The 15,967-nt window shown below is 44.4% G+C and overlaps 1 protein-coding gene across 9 annotated transcripts in view; it reads right to left on the minus strand.

Annotated features, from left to right (window-relative positions):
• The window catches only part of Mllt10 (MLLT10 histone lysine methyltransferase DOT1L cofactor), a 149,616-nt gene extending 142,696 nt beyond the window's left edge, over positions 1-6,920 (minus strand). For 4 of the 9 annotated variants that reach the window (XM_085835157.1, XM_085835156.1, XM_085835155.1 and 1 more), the window contains exons 1-2: positions 6,492-6,677; positions 5,797-5,956 (exon numbers count right to left, since the gene is read on the minus strand). In XM_085835157.1, coding sequence (XP_085691283.1) covers positions 5,797-5,956; positions 6,492-6,662 — 331 coding nt within the window. In that variant the 5' untranslated portion in view covers positions 6,663-6,677. Of the gene's footprint in view, positions 1-5,796; positions 5,957-6,122; positions 6,398-6,491; positions 6,678-6,751 lie in introns of those variants that run through there. The other 5 variants (XM_029473556.2, XM_085835158.1, XM_021156841.2 and 2 more) reach the window with 5 other exon arrangements.
• Between the last annotated feature and the right edge of the window lie 9,047 nt (positions 6,921-15,967).

The raw sequence follows: 15,967 nt of genomic DNA on the forward strand, positions 1-15,967 counted from the left end.
CACACTTTTCAACAACTTGCCTTAAGAAATTATTTTAGAGCCGGGAGTGGTGGCACACGCCTTTAATCCCAGCACTCGGGAGGCAGACGCAGGCGGATTTCTGAGTTCGAGGCCAGCCTGGTCTACAAAGTGAGCTCCAGGACAGCCAGAGCTATAAAGAGAAACCCTGTCTCGAAAAACCAAAAAAAAAAAAAACAAACAAACAAACAAACAAAAAAAAAAAAAAATTATCTTATAGCCGGGCAGTGGTGGCGCACACCTTTAATCCCAGCATTTGGGAGGCAGAGGCAATCGGATTTCTGAGTTTGAGGCCAGCCTGGTCTACAGAGTGAGTTCCAGGATGGCCAGGGCACAGAGAAACCCTGTCTCGAAAAAACCAAAAACAAACAAACAAAAAAAAAGGAAAAATAAAAAAATTATTTTATATAGTGTTTAGTGGTTATTTAATTAAAAGTAAGATTATAATATAAAATTTTAAAATTCAACTTTCCCAGCACTTGGAAGGCAGAGGCAGGTGGATGTCTTGGAGTTTGATGCCAGCCATATTTACAGAGTGAGTTCCAGGACAGCCAAGGATACAGAAAAACCCTGTCTCAAAGTAAAACAAATAAAAATAAAATTCAACCTTTTGGGATATTTCCACTAAAATCCAAAAGTGTTTAGTGTGGTAGCACATAACCATAAAACGCTACAGGCTAAAGCAAAATGACCATGAGTTTTAAGTCACTATGAACTGCATACAAACTCTGTCTTCAAATAAGTCAAAGTGCTATAAATGTTACAGTGGGCTTTTTTCTTCACATTGGGTTATTTTTTAATAGGTGATTATGTAAAACTTTACACAAGTTATATACAGAATAAATCAGAAAACCATTAATTCATTCCTTTCCCTATAGGCTAAGTACCAATTGTTTCTGTTGCTTTGAAATAGGATACCACTGACTATATCCTGCCTTAGCCTCTTAAGTGCTGGGACTATAAGCACAAATGGAAACAAAAACAAAAATAAGATGATCAACAGACAAAACAAAATATGCTGAAGTGAAATATTTTATGGGTTGCTAGGGTGTAGCTTAGCAGATAGAACATACATAGCATACATGAAGCCTTGGGTCATCTCAAGCCCCACATAAACCCAGGCTTATTGGAGCAAGCCTATAATGCCAGCACTCAGGAAATGGAGGCAGAAGGATCACAAGTTGAAGGTCAATGCTACCACATAGCAATTCAAAGCCAGCCCAGGCTACTTGATACTGTTATCAAGATAATAATGTGATAGTTTATGACAGGTCACCAAATGCTTGAACATGCTGTTGGGATCCAGTCTAATCCCCACCAAAAAAAAAAGAAAGAAAGAAAGAAAAAAAATATCCGAAAAGGCAAATTAACAAAGAAGTTGTGGTTACCTAGATATGCAAGAACCAGGGAGAAACAGGAATTGACCTCTAGTGGATCCAAGGTTTTTATTAGGGTGATGAAAAGGATCTAAAACAGACTGTGATAGTGTTTTCACAACCTTGTGACAATACCAGAAACCACTCGGTAATATACTCCAAACAGGTGAACTGCACAGTATGTAATCCTACCTTAATACAGCTACTAAAAAGGAACTATATAATGTGCATACGCAACAACTATTCTCAGTCTCACATACCTAATTCACAGCCTCATGATTTTTTAAAGATGTATTTATTTATTGTAAGTACACTGTAGCTGTTTTCAGACACCCCAGAAGAGGGCATAAGATCTCATTACAGATGGTTGTGAGCCATGTGGTTGCTGGGATTTGAATTCAGGACCTCTGGAAGAGCAGTCAGTGCTCTTAACCACCAAGCCATCTCTCCAGCCAGCAGTCTCATTTTTAACAAAATTATTGTATTACATTATTTGTTGTGTATGAGTTTCTACCACATACACATGTGGAAATCAACTCAGGAATCTCTCCCCTTCACTATGTAGTTCCAACACCTGATCTCAAGCCATTAAGCTTGGCAATAGCACCTTAACTATCTCACTGGCCCAGCCTCCTTGTTTTGTCTTTTTAAACTGGGTTATGTAGCACACAATGTAATCCAGCACTTAGGAAGTTGAAACAGGCTGTGCGTGGTGGCGCACACCTTTATTCCCAGCGCTGCAGGCGGATTTCTGAGTTCGAGGCCAGCCTGGTCTACAAAGTGAGTTCCAGGACAGCCAGGGCTATACAGAGAAACCTGTCTCGAAAAACCAAAAAAAAAAAAAAAAAGAAGTTGAAGCGGGCCAGGAAGCCAGGCTGGGTTACAGTGAGATCCCCTCTATAAAATCTGAGGGATGGGGCTACTGCAGCAGCTCAATGGCAAATTAAATACTTGTCTAACATGCACAAAGTCCTGAGTTTGATCTCAGCATAAAACATGAAGGGAACAAAAAAAAAAAAAAAAAAAAAGCCGGGCGTGGTGGCGCACGCCTTTAATCCCAGCACTCGGGAGGCAGAGGCAGGCGGATTTCTGAGTTCGAGGCTAGCCTGGTCTACAAAGTGAGTTCCAGGACAGCCAAGGCTACACAGAGAAAACCTGTCTCGAAAAACCAAAAAAAAAAAAAAAAAAAAAAAAAACCATGAAGGGAAGGTCTGATTTTTGTTCAGCAACTTCAAAAAAAAGTTTTAGCTGGGCAGTGGTGACAATAACCTTTAATCCCAGCACTCTCAAGGCAGAAGAAGCAGGCGGCCAGGACAGCCAGAGCTGCACAGAGAAACCCTGCCTCACCAGCCTGTACCATCATGCCTCCTGTGTATGCTGTGGGGCGACTATGTGCCAGGTGAGCAGCAGAGGTCAGAGGACAACTTTCCACAGTTCCCTCCTTCCACCAGGAGTCTTGGCAATCCAAGTGGTCAGGCATCTACCCACTTAGCCACCTCACTAGCTTCAAAAGTTGGTTTTAATGTTCATGTTTAATTTGCTAAGATTTTCATTTTTTTGAGAATTTATAAGCACAATCAACTTTCATGTCATAAAATCAATAGAACTCTTAAATACCCAAAGCAAAACTTTGGGTTGTTTTTTTTTTTTTTTTTTTTGGTTTTTGTTTGTTTTGTATAGCCCTGGCTGTCCTGGAACTCACTCTGTAGACCAGGCTGGCCTCAAACTCAGAAATCCGCCTGCCTCTGCCTCCAAAGTGCTGGGATTAAAGGCGTGCACCACCATTGCCCACAAATCAAGAGTGTCACTTAGCACAGGTTGGACTCAAACTTGCTATTCAACCCCTGGAAGAGACTTGAGGTTTTTACCCTACACAATACTATGATTACAGGCATGTGCCATCATGCTAGGTTTACTGCAGGATAAAGTATAAATGCAGGGCTTTGTGTGTGCTACCAACCTGTTTCATTTGAACTATATACTTAATGGGCTTGAATTGTAGTCCAGGCTAGCCTCAAACTCAAAAGAATCCTCCTGCCTGACCCAAGAGTTGTAATTTACAGGCCTAAGCCACCATGCCTAATCTCTTTTAAACCTGTAGAAGTCTGTCTACTGAATAAACCTGTATAAGTCTGTATAAGTTTGCCCTACCAGTCAAAAAACAGCATCAGTGACTTGGGGGGAGGGGTAGTAACATACATCTGCAATCCTCTTGGGAGGTAGAGGCAGAAAGATCTGGAGTTCAAGGCCTGCCTCATCAATATGCCCAACTTTCACTTTGGGCTAGATGAGACCCTGTATCCAAAAGGAAAAGAAGAAGAAAAGGAAAAGAAACATCACAGAGTCCAAACACACTTTTATTTGAAAGCACCTCTACAAGGCAAAAGTTAGTATTTAGATGTACATTTTCTGTAGTGACAAGAAAACATTACATAACAAAAATGAATTACCATCCAATTCATGAGCTAGTACTTGTCCCGAGACAGAAAAGCAGAAGGGAAAAGGTACTGGGAAAATATATTTAAACAAAGTATAACTGGGTATATAGATGAGAATGTCATAATAACCATTATTCGGTATCCCAACTAAAAACTGTAATACACACACACAATTCAAACTAAAAGAAACTATGTAAATGTATTGACATACATTTTCCCTCCATTTAGCATTTAGCCAAGACTAGGAATTAGTATCAAGAATAATATGTAACTTTCTCCTTTGAAAGATACCAGGAATAACCAAATGTTCCCATTAAGTTACAGTCTCAATATTATCATCACTTATCTAAATGCCCCCCACCCAACTGGACCACTGAATTCTTTAAAGCATGAATTTTGCAGGACAGGATTTGGCTCAGTTAGTTGGCAGAGTGCTTGCTTATCATCCTCAGCACAGTATAACCCAGGAATACTGTGCATGCCTCAAGTTCTAGTACTGGGAGTTCAAGGTCAGCCAGGGCTAAGTGAAACTCTCTCAAAAATTCCAGACATGATAGAGAGTACATGCCTTTTATCCTATCACCCTGGAGGCAGAAGCAGTCAGATCTCTGAATCTAGGTCCAGCCTGGTCCACATAATTGAGTTCGAGATCAGCAAGAGCTGATGATACCCTGACTCAAGAAAATGAAAACTAAAATTAAAGCAAAAATGTTTTCATTTACCTCTTTCCCCTTTGGGAGGACCCTCCCATTACAATCCCCCCCCCAAAAAAAAAAACCTTTAGGCTCACACCTTCATTTCTCATACTTGAGGGGCAGGATTGTTGCTTGTCTGCACCCTGCCTGGGCTACACAGCAAGCTCCTATGTAAAAAACAGAAACTTCCCAGGTAGGACACACTCCAGAGGCAGGGGCAGGAGGATCTCCGATTTTGAGATTTTGAAGCCATATATGGGCTACAGAGCCATGTTCCAGGACAGCCAAGGCAACAGAGAAAACCCTGTCTCATTTAAAAAATAAAAAGTAAAAAATAAAACCTTCCAACACTCAGTTTTAACTTCAGGAATAGGAAGGGTAGATCTGTTTAAGACTACACAGTGAATCACCCAAGAAAAACGTTATCTAGTCTTTCGTCCTGGACCCCCATTCCCTAACGACTTGAAAGGGACAGTCCGAAATTTCAATAAGCAGAAAAACATGCTAAAGAGTGCCCCGTGGAGGAGTGGGAGGGAGGGGGCGGTTAAGGGGGTACCCAAAACATTCACCCAATGAGAACATCCAAAAATAGACTCGACCTCCAAAGGCTCTTGGGGCACCACCAGCACTACTTCTTGGGGTCCATGACCAGGTCGGCTCAGCCCAGACACTCCCTCAGGGACACCTTCCACTGTCTTCGCAGAAGCACCCAGTGGCCCCCAACAGCAGGGTCCCTGCCAGAGAGCTCGGGGTGCAGCGGGCAGGGCCCACCTTCTCTCTCTCTCCCTCTACTCAGCGGCAGGTTGCCCCACGCCACAGGAAGTCTCCTGACAACACTGCGGCAGACGGGAGCGGGCAGGGGAGGGGGAGGAGGCCTCCGGTTCCCAAAGCCACCACGCGCCGTCACCGTGACTCCAGCGCGGGTCGCGCGCTCCCACCCTACCCTGCGCAGGACGTGGCCCGACGCCGGCGGCCACCAAATGACACTTGAGTGAGCGCGGAGTCACGTGACAGCCCGGGCCACACGCACTTTCTCCCACAGGCCAGGGCACGGCCCGAGCCCGCGGCGACCACGCCGGGCTCCCGCGGGCTGCGCGCCGGGCGGGGCGGGGCGGCGGGGGCGGGGCGGGGCGGCGGCGGGGGCGGAGCGGCGGCGGCGGCGGGCGGGCCGGGGGAGGGGCAGCGGTGGCAGTTGCCGCCGGGCGGGGGAGGGGAGCCGTGACGGTTGGGAGCGGGCCGGTTCGGCCCGGCGGGCGGTTGGGTGTTTACCTTGATGCACCGCGACGCTGCAGCCGTGCCCGTCGCAATAAACCAGCGGGTTCTCGGCCCAGCCTCTCTCGTCTGAGCAAACGCAACAGCCTCCAATCATTTCCTTCATACTATGGGAGACCTCGTCCTCCAGTGACACGGGCCGGTCGCTAGAGACCATCTAAGAGGGAGTTGGGGGGGACCATTAACAAACACAAGCAAGCCACCGAGAGCTCCCCACACGCAGCCCCCCGCGCCCGCCCGCCCGCCAGCCCGATCGACCGACCCCGGCCCGGTCCCAGCCAGCCCGCCCGCCCTCCCTCCCGCCCGCTCGGCCGCTCGCTCACTCGGGCTTTGCCGCTCAGTCACTCACGTTCCGCACAGGAGTCAGGAGCCATGTCCTTGCTGACTCCCCCCACCTCCCCGCCACCGTCTCCTCCTCCTCCTCCTCCTTCGCGGCGTCCTCCCTCCCCACCTCCACCCGGCCGCTAACGCCACCGCCCGAGGAGGGCACACATAATCAAGCAGGCCTCCGCACAGGCGCACTGGGGGGCTCCCGCTGGGCCCGGGGCGGCGAGGGAGGGGAAGGGGCTGCGCTTCCTCCTCCGAGCGTCACCCGGCGTACGCGTCGGCCCGCCCTGCGGCCGGCGTGAGGGAGGCGGCCCAGAGAGGCGAGGCCTGCGTGCGCGCCGCCGCGTCCCCTGGCCGCTGCCTACCTCCAGGCTTTCCCCTCCCCCGCACCGCTCGGCGGCGCCGAGGTGTGCGGAGGTGGGGGACGAGCGGAGCCGGCTGCTCAGCGCGGCCGGAGTGAGTCTAGCGGAGGGCTCTGGGGCGCGCGAGGGCCGGGACGTTGGGCGGCCGTCGCCTCGCGGGCCCGGGGCGCGCATGAGGAAGAGGCCGCGGCGGGGCGGGGTGCGGTGGGGGCCGGGGTCGCTGAGAGGCGCCCCCGGGGCGTCTCGTGGCGCCGGGAACCTACCTGAAGGCCTGTGCCTCGAGAACTGGCCCGCGGGTAACAATGGTTGGGAGAGGGTGCCAGCTTCCATGAAGGGTGTAATGAAGCATGGCTTCCTGCAGTTGGCCGCGCTAACTTCACAGTACTGTCGCAGCTTCGCCACCCATTAAATTCACGTCCTGGATTCTTCCCAAAGTTCACCCAGTGGAAGTGTTACCAGAACTACCGCCCACTTACGCACCTTCTCGGCCCCCGTGGCAAATGAAAGTGCACCACAGACAGGCAAAAAGCCTGTGTTTGGGCTATATTCTGAGCGGGAGCCCCAAGACTGCATTATAGCTTGGTAGGTATACAAGTGGTTGGTGGCATTAGCAACGCAATAGTCTGATCTGGAAAAATGCAGCTAAAGGAGGAAGGAACCCACGTTCTAGCCTGTCACCAAAGGTTTTAACAGCATTGAGAGTGTGGTGCCCAGTTTAGATTGAGGATTCCTCTAAGCTCGATTCTCCAAATTTACCATTTCAAATGTGATGTCATTTAAATTGGAGAAATATGGGAGCTTCCTCCCAATACACAAATAAAATATAGATTAGAGTAGATCAATGTTAGCAGATTAATTAGCTAGATACTGAGTAGTTTTTAAGCTACCAAAAAATGTTTCCCTAATCCTTTCTCCATGTACACCCAATATTGATTTTAAGCAAAAAGTGTTCGTTCATTAAACTTTAGCATGAAATGGGAATTATGAATAGGCTATTTAAATGACAAACAATTCCAAGGCAACTTCATGGTTTTTGGTTAATTACAAGTACAAAGGGCTTATTAGAAACTAACAATATAATATGGTCTGGAATATGCACTTACATGATGCTAAAACACCCCAAGTTCTAAGCACTCCACAGAAAATATATTAAGTTTTAAAATGTTCAAAAAGGGTAATGTGGCTGTTCTTTTCCTATTTCAAAATAATTGCTAAAGTTGTAAGAATAGTAATCGATACAGCACAATGTAAGCATCTGTGGGCAGATATATTCAAAAGCTATGTGAAATCCAAACTAATGGGAGATTTACCAAAGTCTGTGATAGGAAGACAATATGTCTAACGGTACACAAAACTAAGGATTCTGTTTTAATATTAATACATTTAGAAATGGTGACTACAGATTAGTAAAAGGACATTTTTAGGAGGATATGGTAATAAATTTCTGGACCTCTTATGATGCTCTTAACATAACTATGACTTGTACAAAGCTAGGGCAACTTTCAAACAGAAGTATACTGGTTTAACTGTACCAAATATTTTACCTTTACCCTTATACAAAGGAGGTCAGTTCATTGTCTAAATCCTGTTCTGCCTCATAATGTGGTGCAAATCAATGTGGAACTTCCCAAACACTGAAATCAAGCCTATGCACTAAATAATTTAAAAATACATTTCATTTTATTTTTAATGCATTGGAGCTTAGTTCTTGAGATGGAACTAATTTGTATGAAAAAAAAAAGGGTATCTTACCTCATTCTGTAACACCTAATAAATGTAGGTAAACACTTGCTCTTTTCAAGACAAAAACAAAACTGTCATTTATATGAAGTTTTGACATTTACCAAAAAAAAGGGGGGAAATGTGTTTAAAAAATAGGAAAGATGCACAGTTTATGCCACGCTTATATATAAATAATAGTATCTGAAGCAGAAATTTTGTGAAAGCTGTATACATGCATACAGGTTGACACACTGGAAGTCCAATTATTTAAAACTGGTTTTTAACATTCTATAATAGAGAGACAGGAAAATCAGGGAAAACACTGGGAATAAATAGGGCATTTCATTTTTACTCAAGTATCAGACACTAAATTTGTTGTTGTTGTGTACAATATTTGATATATTTCTATAATATATCAAGTGCAAAGAAAGAATCTTAGACAGAATAAAGAAGCTCAAATATGCGGTGAATTATTCACTCAGCAAATATTTACTGAACATTCATTGTGTACCAAAAACTCCTAGAATATAACAAAAAGAAAACTGTATTGGTCCTTTATGAGATATGTAGCGTATCCTACTGCACACACATATAATAAAAACATTTAGCCACATATGTTAATTATCAGGTCTCAGAATGGGTAAAACTTATAATTGCCATAATTGCTAAAGTTCAAGTACATTTTTAAAAAACAGTGATACAAAAATTAAATTGCCATGTGACTGATAGTGTATCTTTCTAGAAAAGAACTTCAATATTAATGTTATCATTTAAATCCAGTTCCTTATTCCCCAAATATGCACATATATCTTATACCTGTAGGAAAGAATGAAAAGCCTATTGTCTGGAATATTCCTCACATAATAGTGTGTAACATGGTACTGGCTCATCTATTTTCTCTAAACTAATCATCTGAGCCAAACCACAAAAAACTCAAGTATTTTATGATGTAACCTCTAACCCTACTATAATGGGAAAATGTATTTTCACTTCATGGTAATATATCTTCTTACAATTTTCTTTAGTCTTGAACCTGGACACAAACTTTTTAAATTTTCTTTTCCATAATCATTTACCTAAGTAGATTCTATGAAAGAAATATTTAAAGTTGTGTTTGGTGCCTTGGTTATCCTTATTCATATTTGTGTCCTTTTTAAACTACAGTTTAACACCTTCTCTCTACTATAACTATTATTCTAAGATTGTTTTCTGTAATAAGGCAATAAAAACTAAGGTATGTTTCTATATCATTGGGAATATTTCTATAGTAGTAACACTATATACTTTCCTTAGCTAGCTTCTTGACTTTACTATATTGCTCTTACAAATAAATTAGCTGGACAACTAAAAATAATAATAGTAGTAGTAGTAATACAATTTCTTATGATCCACATACACTTTCAGATGAAGTTTGAGTAAAAAGTTGCTTTATTCATTTGATACCTATATTTTTACCTTTCTTGTGAAAAGTTTTATCCCATATATACATGTGTGTATATATGTATATACTTGTATGTATGTATGTATGTATGTGTGTGTGTATACTGTTTTAACTAAAATAAGTTTTGAAACTGGTTTTGTTACTTACAGTCAGTAGCTTTTGTGTCTATAGATGCATATCCTAGACATGGCACCCGTATTATCATATATTCACATTTTATTAAAGGGTATTCTTTTCAATTATGTTTTCAGTTGTAATTCTGTTAATGGGTTTTGCAAGGTTCCACTTAATGAGCCATGGTAGTCTTCCTTGATAATTTTTTTTTCCTCATCTTAGTCCTTACCAAGTGCCTAGCAAGTACCCTGGAAGTAGTAAGACAACAGAAACACTTGTTTAACATTCAACATTGGTGTTGAAAAAGATGAGTGAAGTCTGAAAGTTTTTCTTCAGAGTAAAGCAAGTCTTTACTTTGCATATACAATCAAAGGTAAATTTCTAATGATTAACAAAATTTTTCCAAGTCAGTATCTTCAAAGATTTCTGATAGTCAAAAATAATATACTAGACATGAAAGATAAGCATTTTAAAATGTTTCTTAGTATATATTGCACAAGCTAATGAGTTCTATTATGGTCTATTCATGCATCTATTGCATGTACTCGCTTCACCATCTTACTCCCCATCACCCTTCTCTAGTCCCCCCTGCCCCACCCCCTCCCTTGGTCATCTTCCTCTTACCAAATGCCCCCTTGTGTTTTCCTGTCCTTTTTGTTTTTTAATCTAGATTCAGAATATGAAGGAAAAGATGCACTTTTTCTCTTTCTGAGCCTGTTAGAGTCTGTATTTACCAAATGACTTAGAACTATGTACATTTGCATAACCACCGTTTCATGTAAAAGTCAACAACTGTATTTGAAAAAGTCTCTTACAATCAATTATAATTAATATTATTTTTAGATGCATGTAACTTTTGGAAAGAGAGGTGATTCTCAAATTTAAATCTAGTTATCTAAATCTAAAATATTTTCAAAGACCAAAATCAAAGCATCTTCTCTAAGAGTTTGTATTACTTAACCTTGAGTTTGGTTTCAGAGCTGTTTCTTTTACTATAAAATAAATATTAATAAAATTGTAATACCCTTACATTTTTACATTTTGGGAGATAAAGCATCAAATAATTTCCAATAGGGAGAATCTCTGCCTAGGATGCCTTTAGAGCTTGTGGATGTTACATAACCCTTAGACACGCAGAGCTGTGCTTTTTCCTGTGATGCAACAACACTTAAAACTGGCTTTTCAGGGAGTCATCAATATAATGTAGAGTCCGTTTTCCATTTTTTACTGACATTGAACATTTGCATCTCTGTTATAATTAAAGTGATTAAAGAGACATTCTGCTGTCAGTTTTTAGGACACAATAAGATTATGTAAGTGACGATTTTCAACATGTTAAGAGGAAAATCAGTTTTGGAAATGGAAGAGTCCTTAAAGAAATGAGACATATCTGCAACTGAAAAGAAAGAGAAAAGAAAAGAAAGAGAAGAAAAGAACAAATTAAGCTTAATTGCTAAATAGTATTTGGACCAAAGAAGGTCACTTTTTAAGATTTAAATGTTTTCCTCTATGAAAGGGGCCACTCCTTCCTAAATCCAGAAACAAGCCCAGGAATATAATTAAGTGCATTGTGTCCCAGAAAGAATGAGTTTGACAAATTCATTTTTATTCCTTCAATTAATAAACTGTTTGTCTAGTCACCTAAGATTTTTAAAATCAATAATGTGTATATTTGGCATTGTACAGTAGTAGTGCCAAGGACCAACATGACCCCATAGTGGACTCTTAGGAAGCCTAACATTCCTGGTGAATTAAACTCACAAGCCTCAGATCTTTTTGTCAGTCTTACTTTACTGTGGAATTGAGAGCCAGAACGTAGGGAATTTTTATGTGGTGGCACTTTAGCCCAATTAAAAAAGCAATCATCTTTGGCCTAAGCAGAGAAGGGAAATATGACATAATATTAAAGAAAGGTTTTACAAAGACTGGCCAGGAATGCTACTTGTCCCTCTCTGTCCCCACCCCCACTCTTCTTTCCTGACCATTTGCTGGTTTTCTCACAAGTACATTCTGAGTTAATTTTTTCCCTTTAAAGGAGACAAAAACACCTAAGATTGTAAAAGACGTAAAGAAGATTCATCTTCTGCTATCAACTCCCAAACCTGCAAAGCTATTCTAAATAGTCAAAGGCTTATCAATAAAAAATGTAAACTGAAGAAGGGTGAAGTGTGAAACAGACTCATCAGACTGAAACTACTTCATCTTCTACCTCAATCTTCTCCTCTTCCATAGTTATACTTCTCATAATTATACTTTAAATGACTTCTCTGACATAAAATGTCTCCCGGAGCCTTAAAATAAGTGTTTTCCAGGAGGAACTGCAGCTTTAGAGAGAAGACCTGTAAATTCAAAGTGTTCAGATGCAAACTACTTTTCAAATGCAAAATCTCACCGTCCAGTACCTTTAGCTGACTCTTACAGGGTCTTTTCAACATGCTGTTTACCCATCAGCTGTTAACTTCTTTTTCTAATTCAAAACTCTTGCCAAATGATGTCTTCATGATGACGTGTAAATATAATATTCCATCAGAGATCAATTCTAATTGTTTTGTTTTTTTTTAAATCCACCTTGGGAAACAGTACTGCATAATACACAGACTCATAATTAGTGTTTTAGAAGGAATTTCTGCAAAGTCTATTATAAATCCTAAATCCAAATTACTTTTTCCTAGTGTGCTTTGGGCACAGGCTGGAATTATTGCTTCACGAGCCTCATGCACGATGACTTTGGTCTTGTCTACATGACCAGAATCACTTGTTGGAAATCTTTATTTTTAAAAAACTGACCTTTGCCAAAAATACTTTTCTCACATGCTTCACAAAGAAAAACAGTTTCTTAGGGTGGGTTGCAAATTTATTTTACTTCCAAACCGTGGTTTAAAGTAATAATGGATGTTTTTCCCTTTTGAAATTCCCTGTTAATTTGGAAATGCGTGTCACCTTACCAAGCCCCTTTTTGTTAGGACCCTTCCTTTTAAAATCAGACTTCTTGTACACAACAAAGAGCTGAGTAGTAACAAATACGGACAGAAAAACGTGATTTTCCGAACTCCTTCGAACCCTAACATTCATTTGCGAATCTATACATTATGTTTTAAATATATAATCTGCTCTAATTCCGGTACGGAGCGGGGGAGGCACATTTGTCGTTTATCTAGTGGTGATTTTTAAAACGTATCCATGTGGCTTTCCCTTCTAACGTGAGCAGCAGGCTCCATTCAGCAGTACGTTGTGAAGACGCCTTTCTACGAGGTCAGCGGTAGGGAACCCCCCCTTGCAGGCCCACGGAGCGTCATAAACCCGGCAGGGCGAGCCTTTAGGAGCTCCGTGGGCCGCAGGCGGAAGTGGAGGAGTCGCAGATTCCTCCCCCCTCCCCGGGCAAAAACACGACACACGCTTCGGCTACGGCGCGGAACAATGGGAGCACCCAGGAGCCTCGGCCCAGGGATTTCTCGCTCGCCGCCCCGCTCCGGCCTCCCGACCGCTGCCACCTCCTTGGCCCGGCCCTTCCCCGCCTGCTACATGTGGCGCTTCCTTTGGTGACCCCAGCTTTAACGGTTGCCTCCCTCCTATGTTATAAACGTATTTTTTCCTATCTCTCCCTTGGTCTCCAGAAGTGGTCTTCACGTCTCTTTGCCAGCGTTAGGCTGAGTTGCTGTCTCCTTCCGGGAAAAAAAAAAAAAAAGACTTCCCCCAGAAATCCAAATCTAGAAGGAAATACAGCACCACCTTTGTTTAACTATAACTACACTGTGCCGTGTTAAAAACAAAATCCGAAGCGCGTCGCTCGTCCTAACCAGCAAACAACCAACTCCTATTTCCTCCTCCCAATGCAGTAGTTTTAAACTCTCCAACGAATGCCTTCGGTGGAGAGATGTGCCCAGGCCGACGCAGCAAAGCAGGGGTTTTATCTTAAGCCTCCTGGGACTGAGGAGAAAGTAGCAGGACGGGGAGCTTCCAGGGCACAAAGCAGCCCGACTGGAAGGGGAGGCGAGCGGGCGGGCGGCGGCGCAGGCCCTCGGGCCCGCGGCCGCGAGTTGGGCCGCCAGAGGCGAAGGACTTAAATAGCGAGGGCTGAAGGGGGCGGCGGGCCCGCGCGTGACGATACTTTCCGAGGAAGGCTGGGGCGGCCGAGGAGTTTGCAGGTCGGCCTCACCCTCGTCCCCCCCCACCCCCAGAGGGAAAAAAAAGTTGAAGGGAGGCGGGGAGAGGAGCCACCCCGTTTCCTCCCCCGGATTCTGCGGAAGGGTTGGGGCGGCGCGGCCAAGGAGAGGGCGCGGGACGAGCGGGCCAATGGCAGTCAACAGGTCCAGGCCTAGGCTGGGCCGCGGGCCCGGCCTCCCGCCGCCCCGGGCCCTCCCCGCCCCCGCGGCCCCGCAGCGCCCAGCACCCCGCCCGGCCGGCCTGGCTGGCCGCAGTCTCCGCAGCCCGGGCCCGCGTGGGGGCGGGGCGGGGCGGGGCGGGGCGGGGGTTCCCCGGCGGAGAATCCTCCCGCGGGGCTCGGCGCAGGGGGAGGGGCTGGCGGCGCAGGGGGAGGGGCCGCGAGCCGGGCCTGGAGGAGCAGGAAGGACTCCGGCTCCACACGAGCGCGGCCCGCGCGGGGCATGCTGGGTAAAAAGTGGCCGCGCCGCACCGGGAGAGCGGAGGGGAGCCGAGGTCAGAGGTCAGGGCCCTGGAGTCCGGCGCGCAGGGCCCCCCCACGGGAACGCAGCGAGCGGGAGGAACCTTTTTGTTTTCCACCGCGCCAGCGTGCTCCCCTATTGACTGGGCTGCTGGAGACGAGCTGAGTTGCGGCTCTGCTCAGCCTACCCCACCCCCTCCGCCGCCAACAGGCAGCCCAACTCTCCCCTTCCCTCAACTCATCCCAGCCCCCCGCACGGGGCTGGCAAGAACGCAGTAAATTTGCTTTAACAACAAGTGGGGGTGGTTGCATTTACTCCTCCCTCTCGTCCCCCTCCCCCTCGCCGCGGCTCTTGACACTACTACAAACCAGGACTATAAACATAAACATGTGTCACTGTAACAGGGCAGGTAATATACGCATTTTGAGGTGGGGTGGATGGGGGCTTGGTCGCCTCTTGGGGGATGGTTAAAGAAAAAAGTTTCACGTGCTCGACGTCTTTGCCGCCCCCCCCCCACGCTGATCCATTTATATAGAATGAAGAGAGCGCTCAGTCACTTACACAAATCCACAAAAGCAGACTTGCCAATAAACAGAGTACCCCCAAAGCAAATATATTTAAATACCATCCCTCTCCTTCCTCAGCCACCGCTACCATTTCTTCTGTTAGCAAGCAGTAGCATAATAATCAAATCTCCTTTTAAAATACTCATTTTAGGATAGCGATAGAGATCAACTTTAGACCTAAATCGAACACCACTCTCTTCCCACGGAACAGTACCTACTACACGGTCTGTGCGCAGAGACTTCTTTAAACAACAAGAAAGGTTGGTTTAAAAATGAGTTCGAGACCTAGTATGCAAAGGTTATTTCCTGGGCTGGGTCTTCATGCTTTTTCCAACTTCTGCAAGTTGCCGAGCCAGGCGCAGTGCAGATTCGTCACCACAGCCTTTATTATTTAGCCTATTTACATTGCATCTCAACTTTGCTCTCATTCTTAGTTCAACAACCCCAGCAATCTACCAGTTAAGAAAGAGTATCCCATTGCAAGCTTTTCCCTTGAAATCCAGAGAGAAACAAAATGTTCAGATGGGGGAAGTGGTTCCCTTTGTTCTTTCATTGTTTCTCTAGGAACTGGTGGATACAAGGACAAACACTTACCTTCTCTTCTTTTTCCTCCAAAAACCAGACGCTCCCATCAGCCTTAAAATACACAATCCACCTTGAAAGTAACTAGGAACGTCGGGAGAGCTTATATTCCATTCTTTTTTCGCTCTCTGCCCTCTTTTAGCGTAGGATTAGGTTGCGGAGCACGTTGCTGCATGCTGTAGCCCCCGCCTTAGTGAATCGGTCACGTTTAGGACCTTCTAAGTCCACCTAATTCTGCCAGTAGAATTGAGGGTATTGGATCTCTAAACTTTCAAAAGGGAAGGGGCCTGCAACTCTCCAGAAAACTTAGAAATACCCTGAAGGGTTTTTTTGGTTTTTTTGTTTTTCTTAACATTTGATTTTTGTACCACCTCACCAAATAGTTTGCTTTGAAATAAAAACAAAATATTTCTTCAAGGAAAGTATATTATT

Source organism: Mus caroli, unplaced genomic scaffold (assembly GCF_978045245.1).
Source record: "Mus caroli unplaced genomic scaffold, Mus_caroli_1 scaffold_2, whole genome shotgun sequence".
In the NCBI taxonomy this organism is placed as follows: Eukaryota; Metazoa; Chordata; class Mammalia; order Rodentia; family Muridae; genus Mus; species Mus caroli.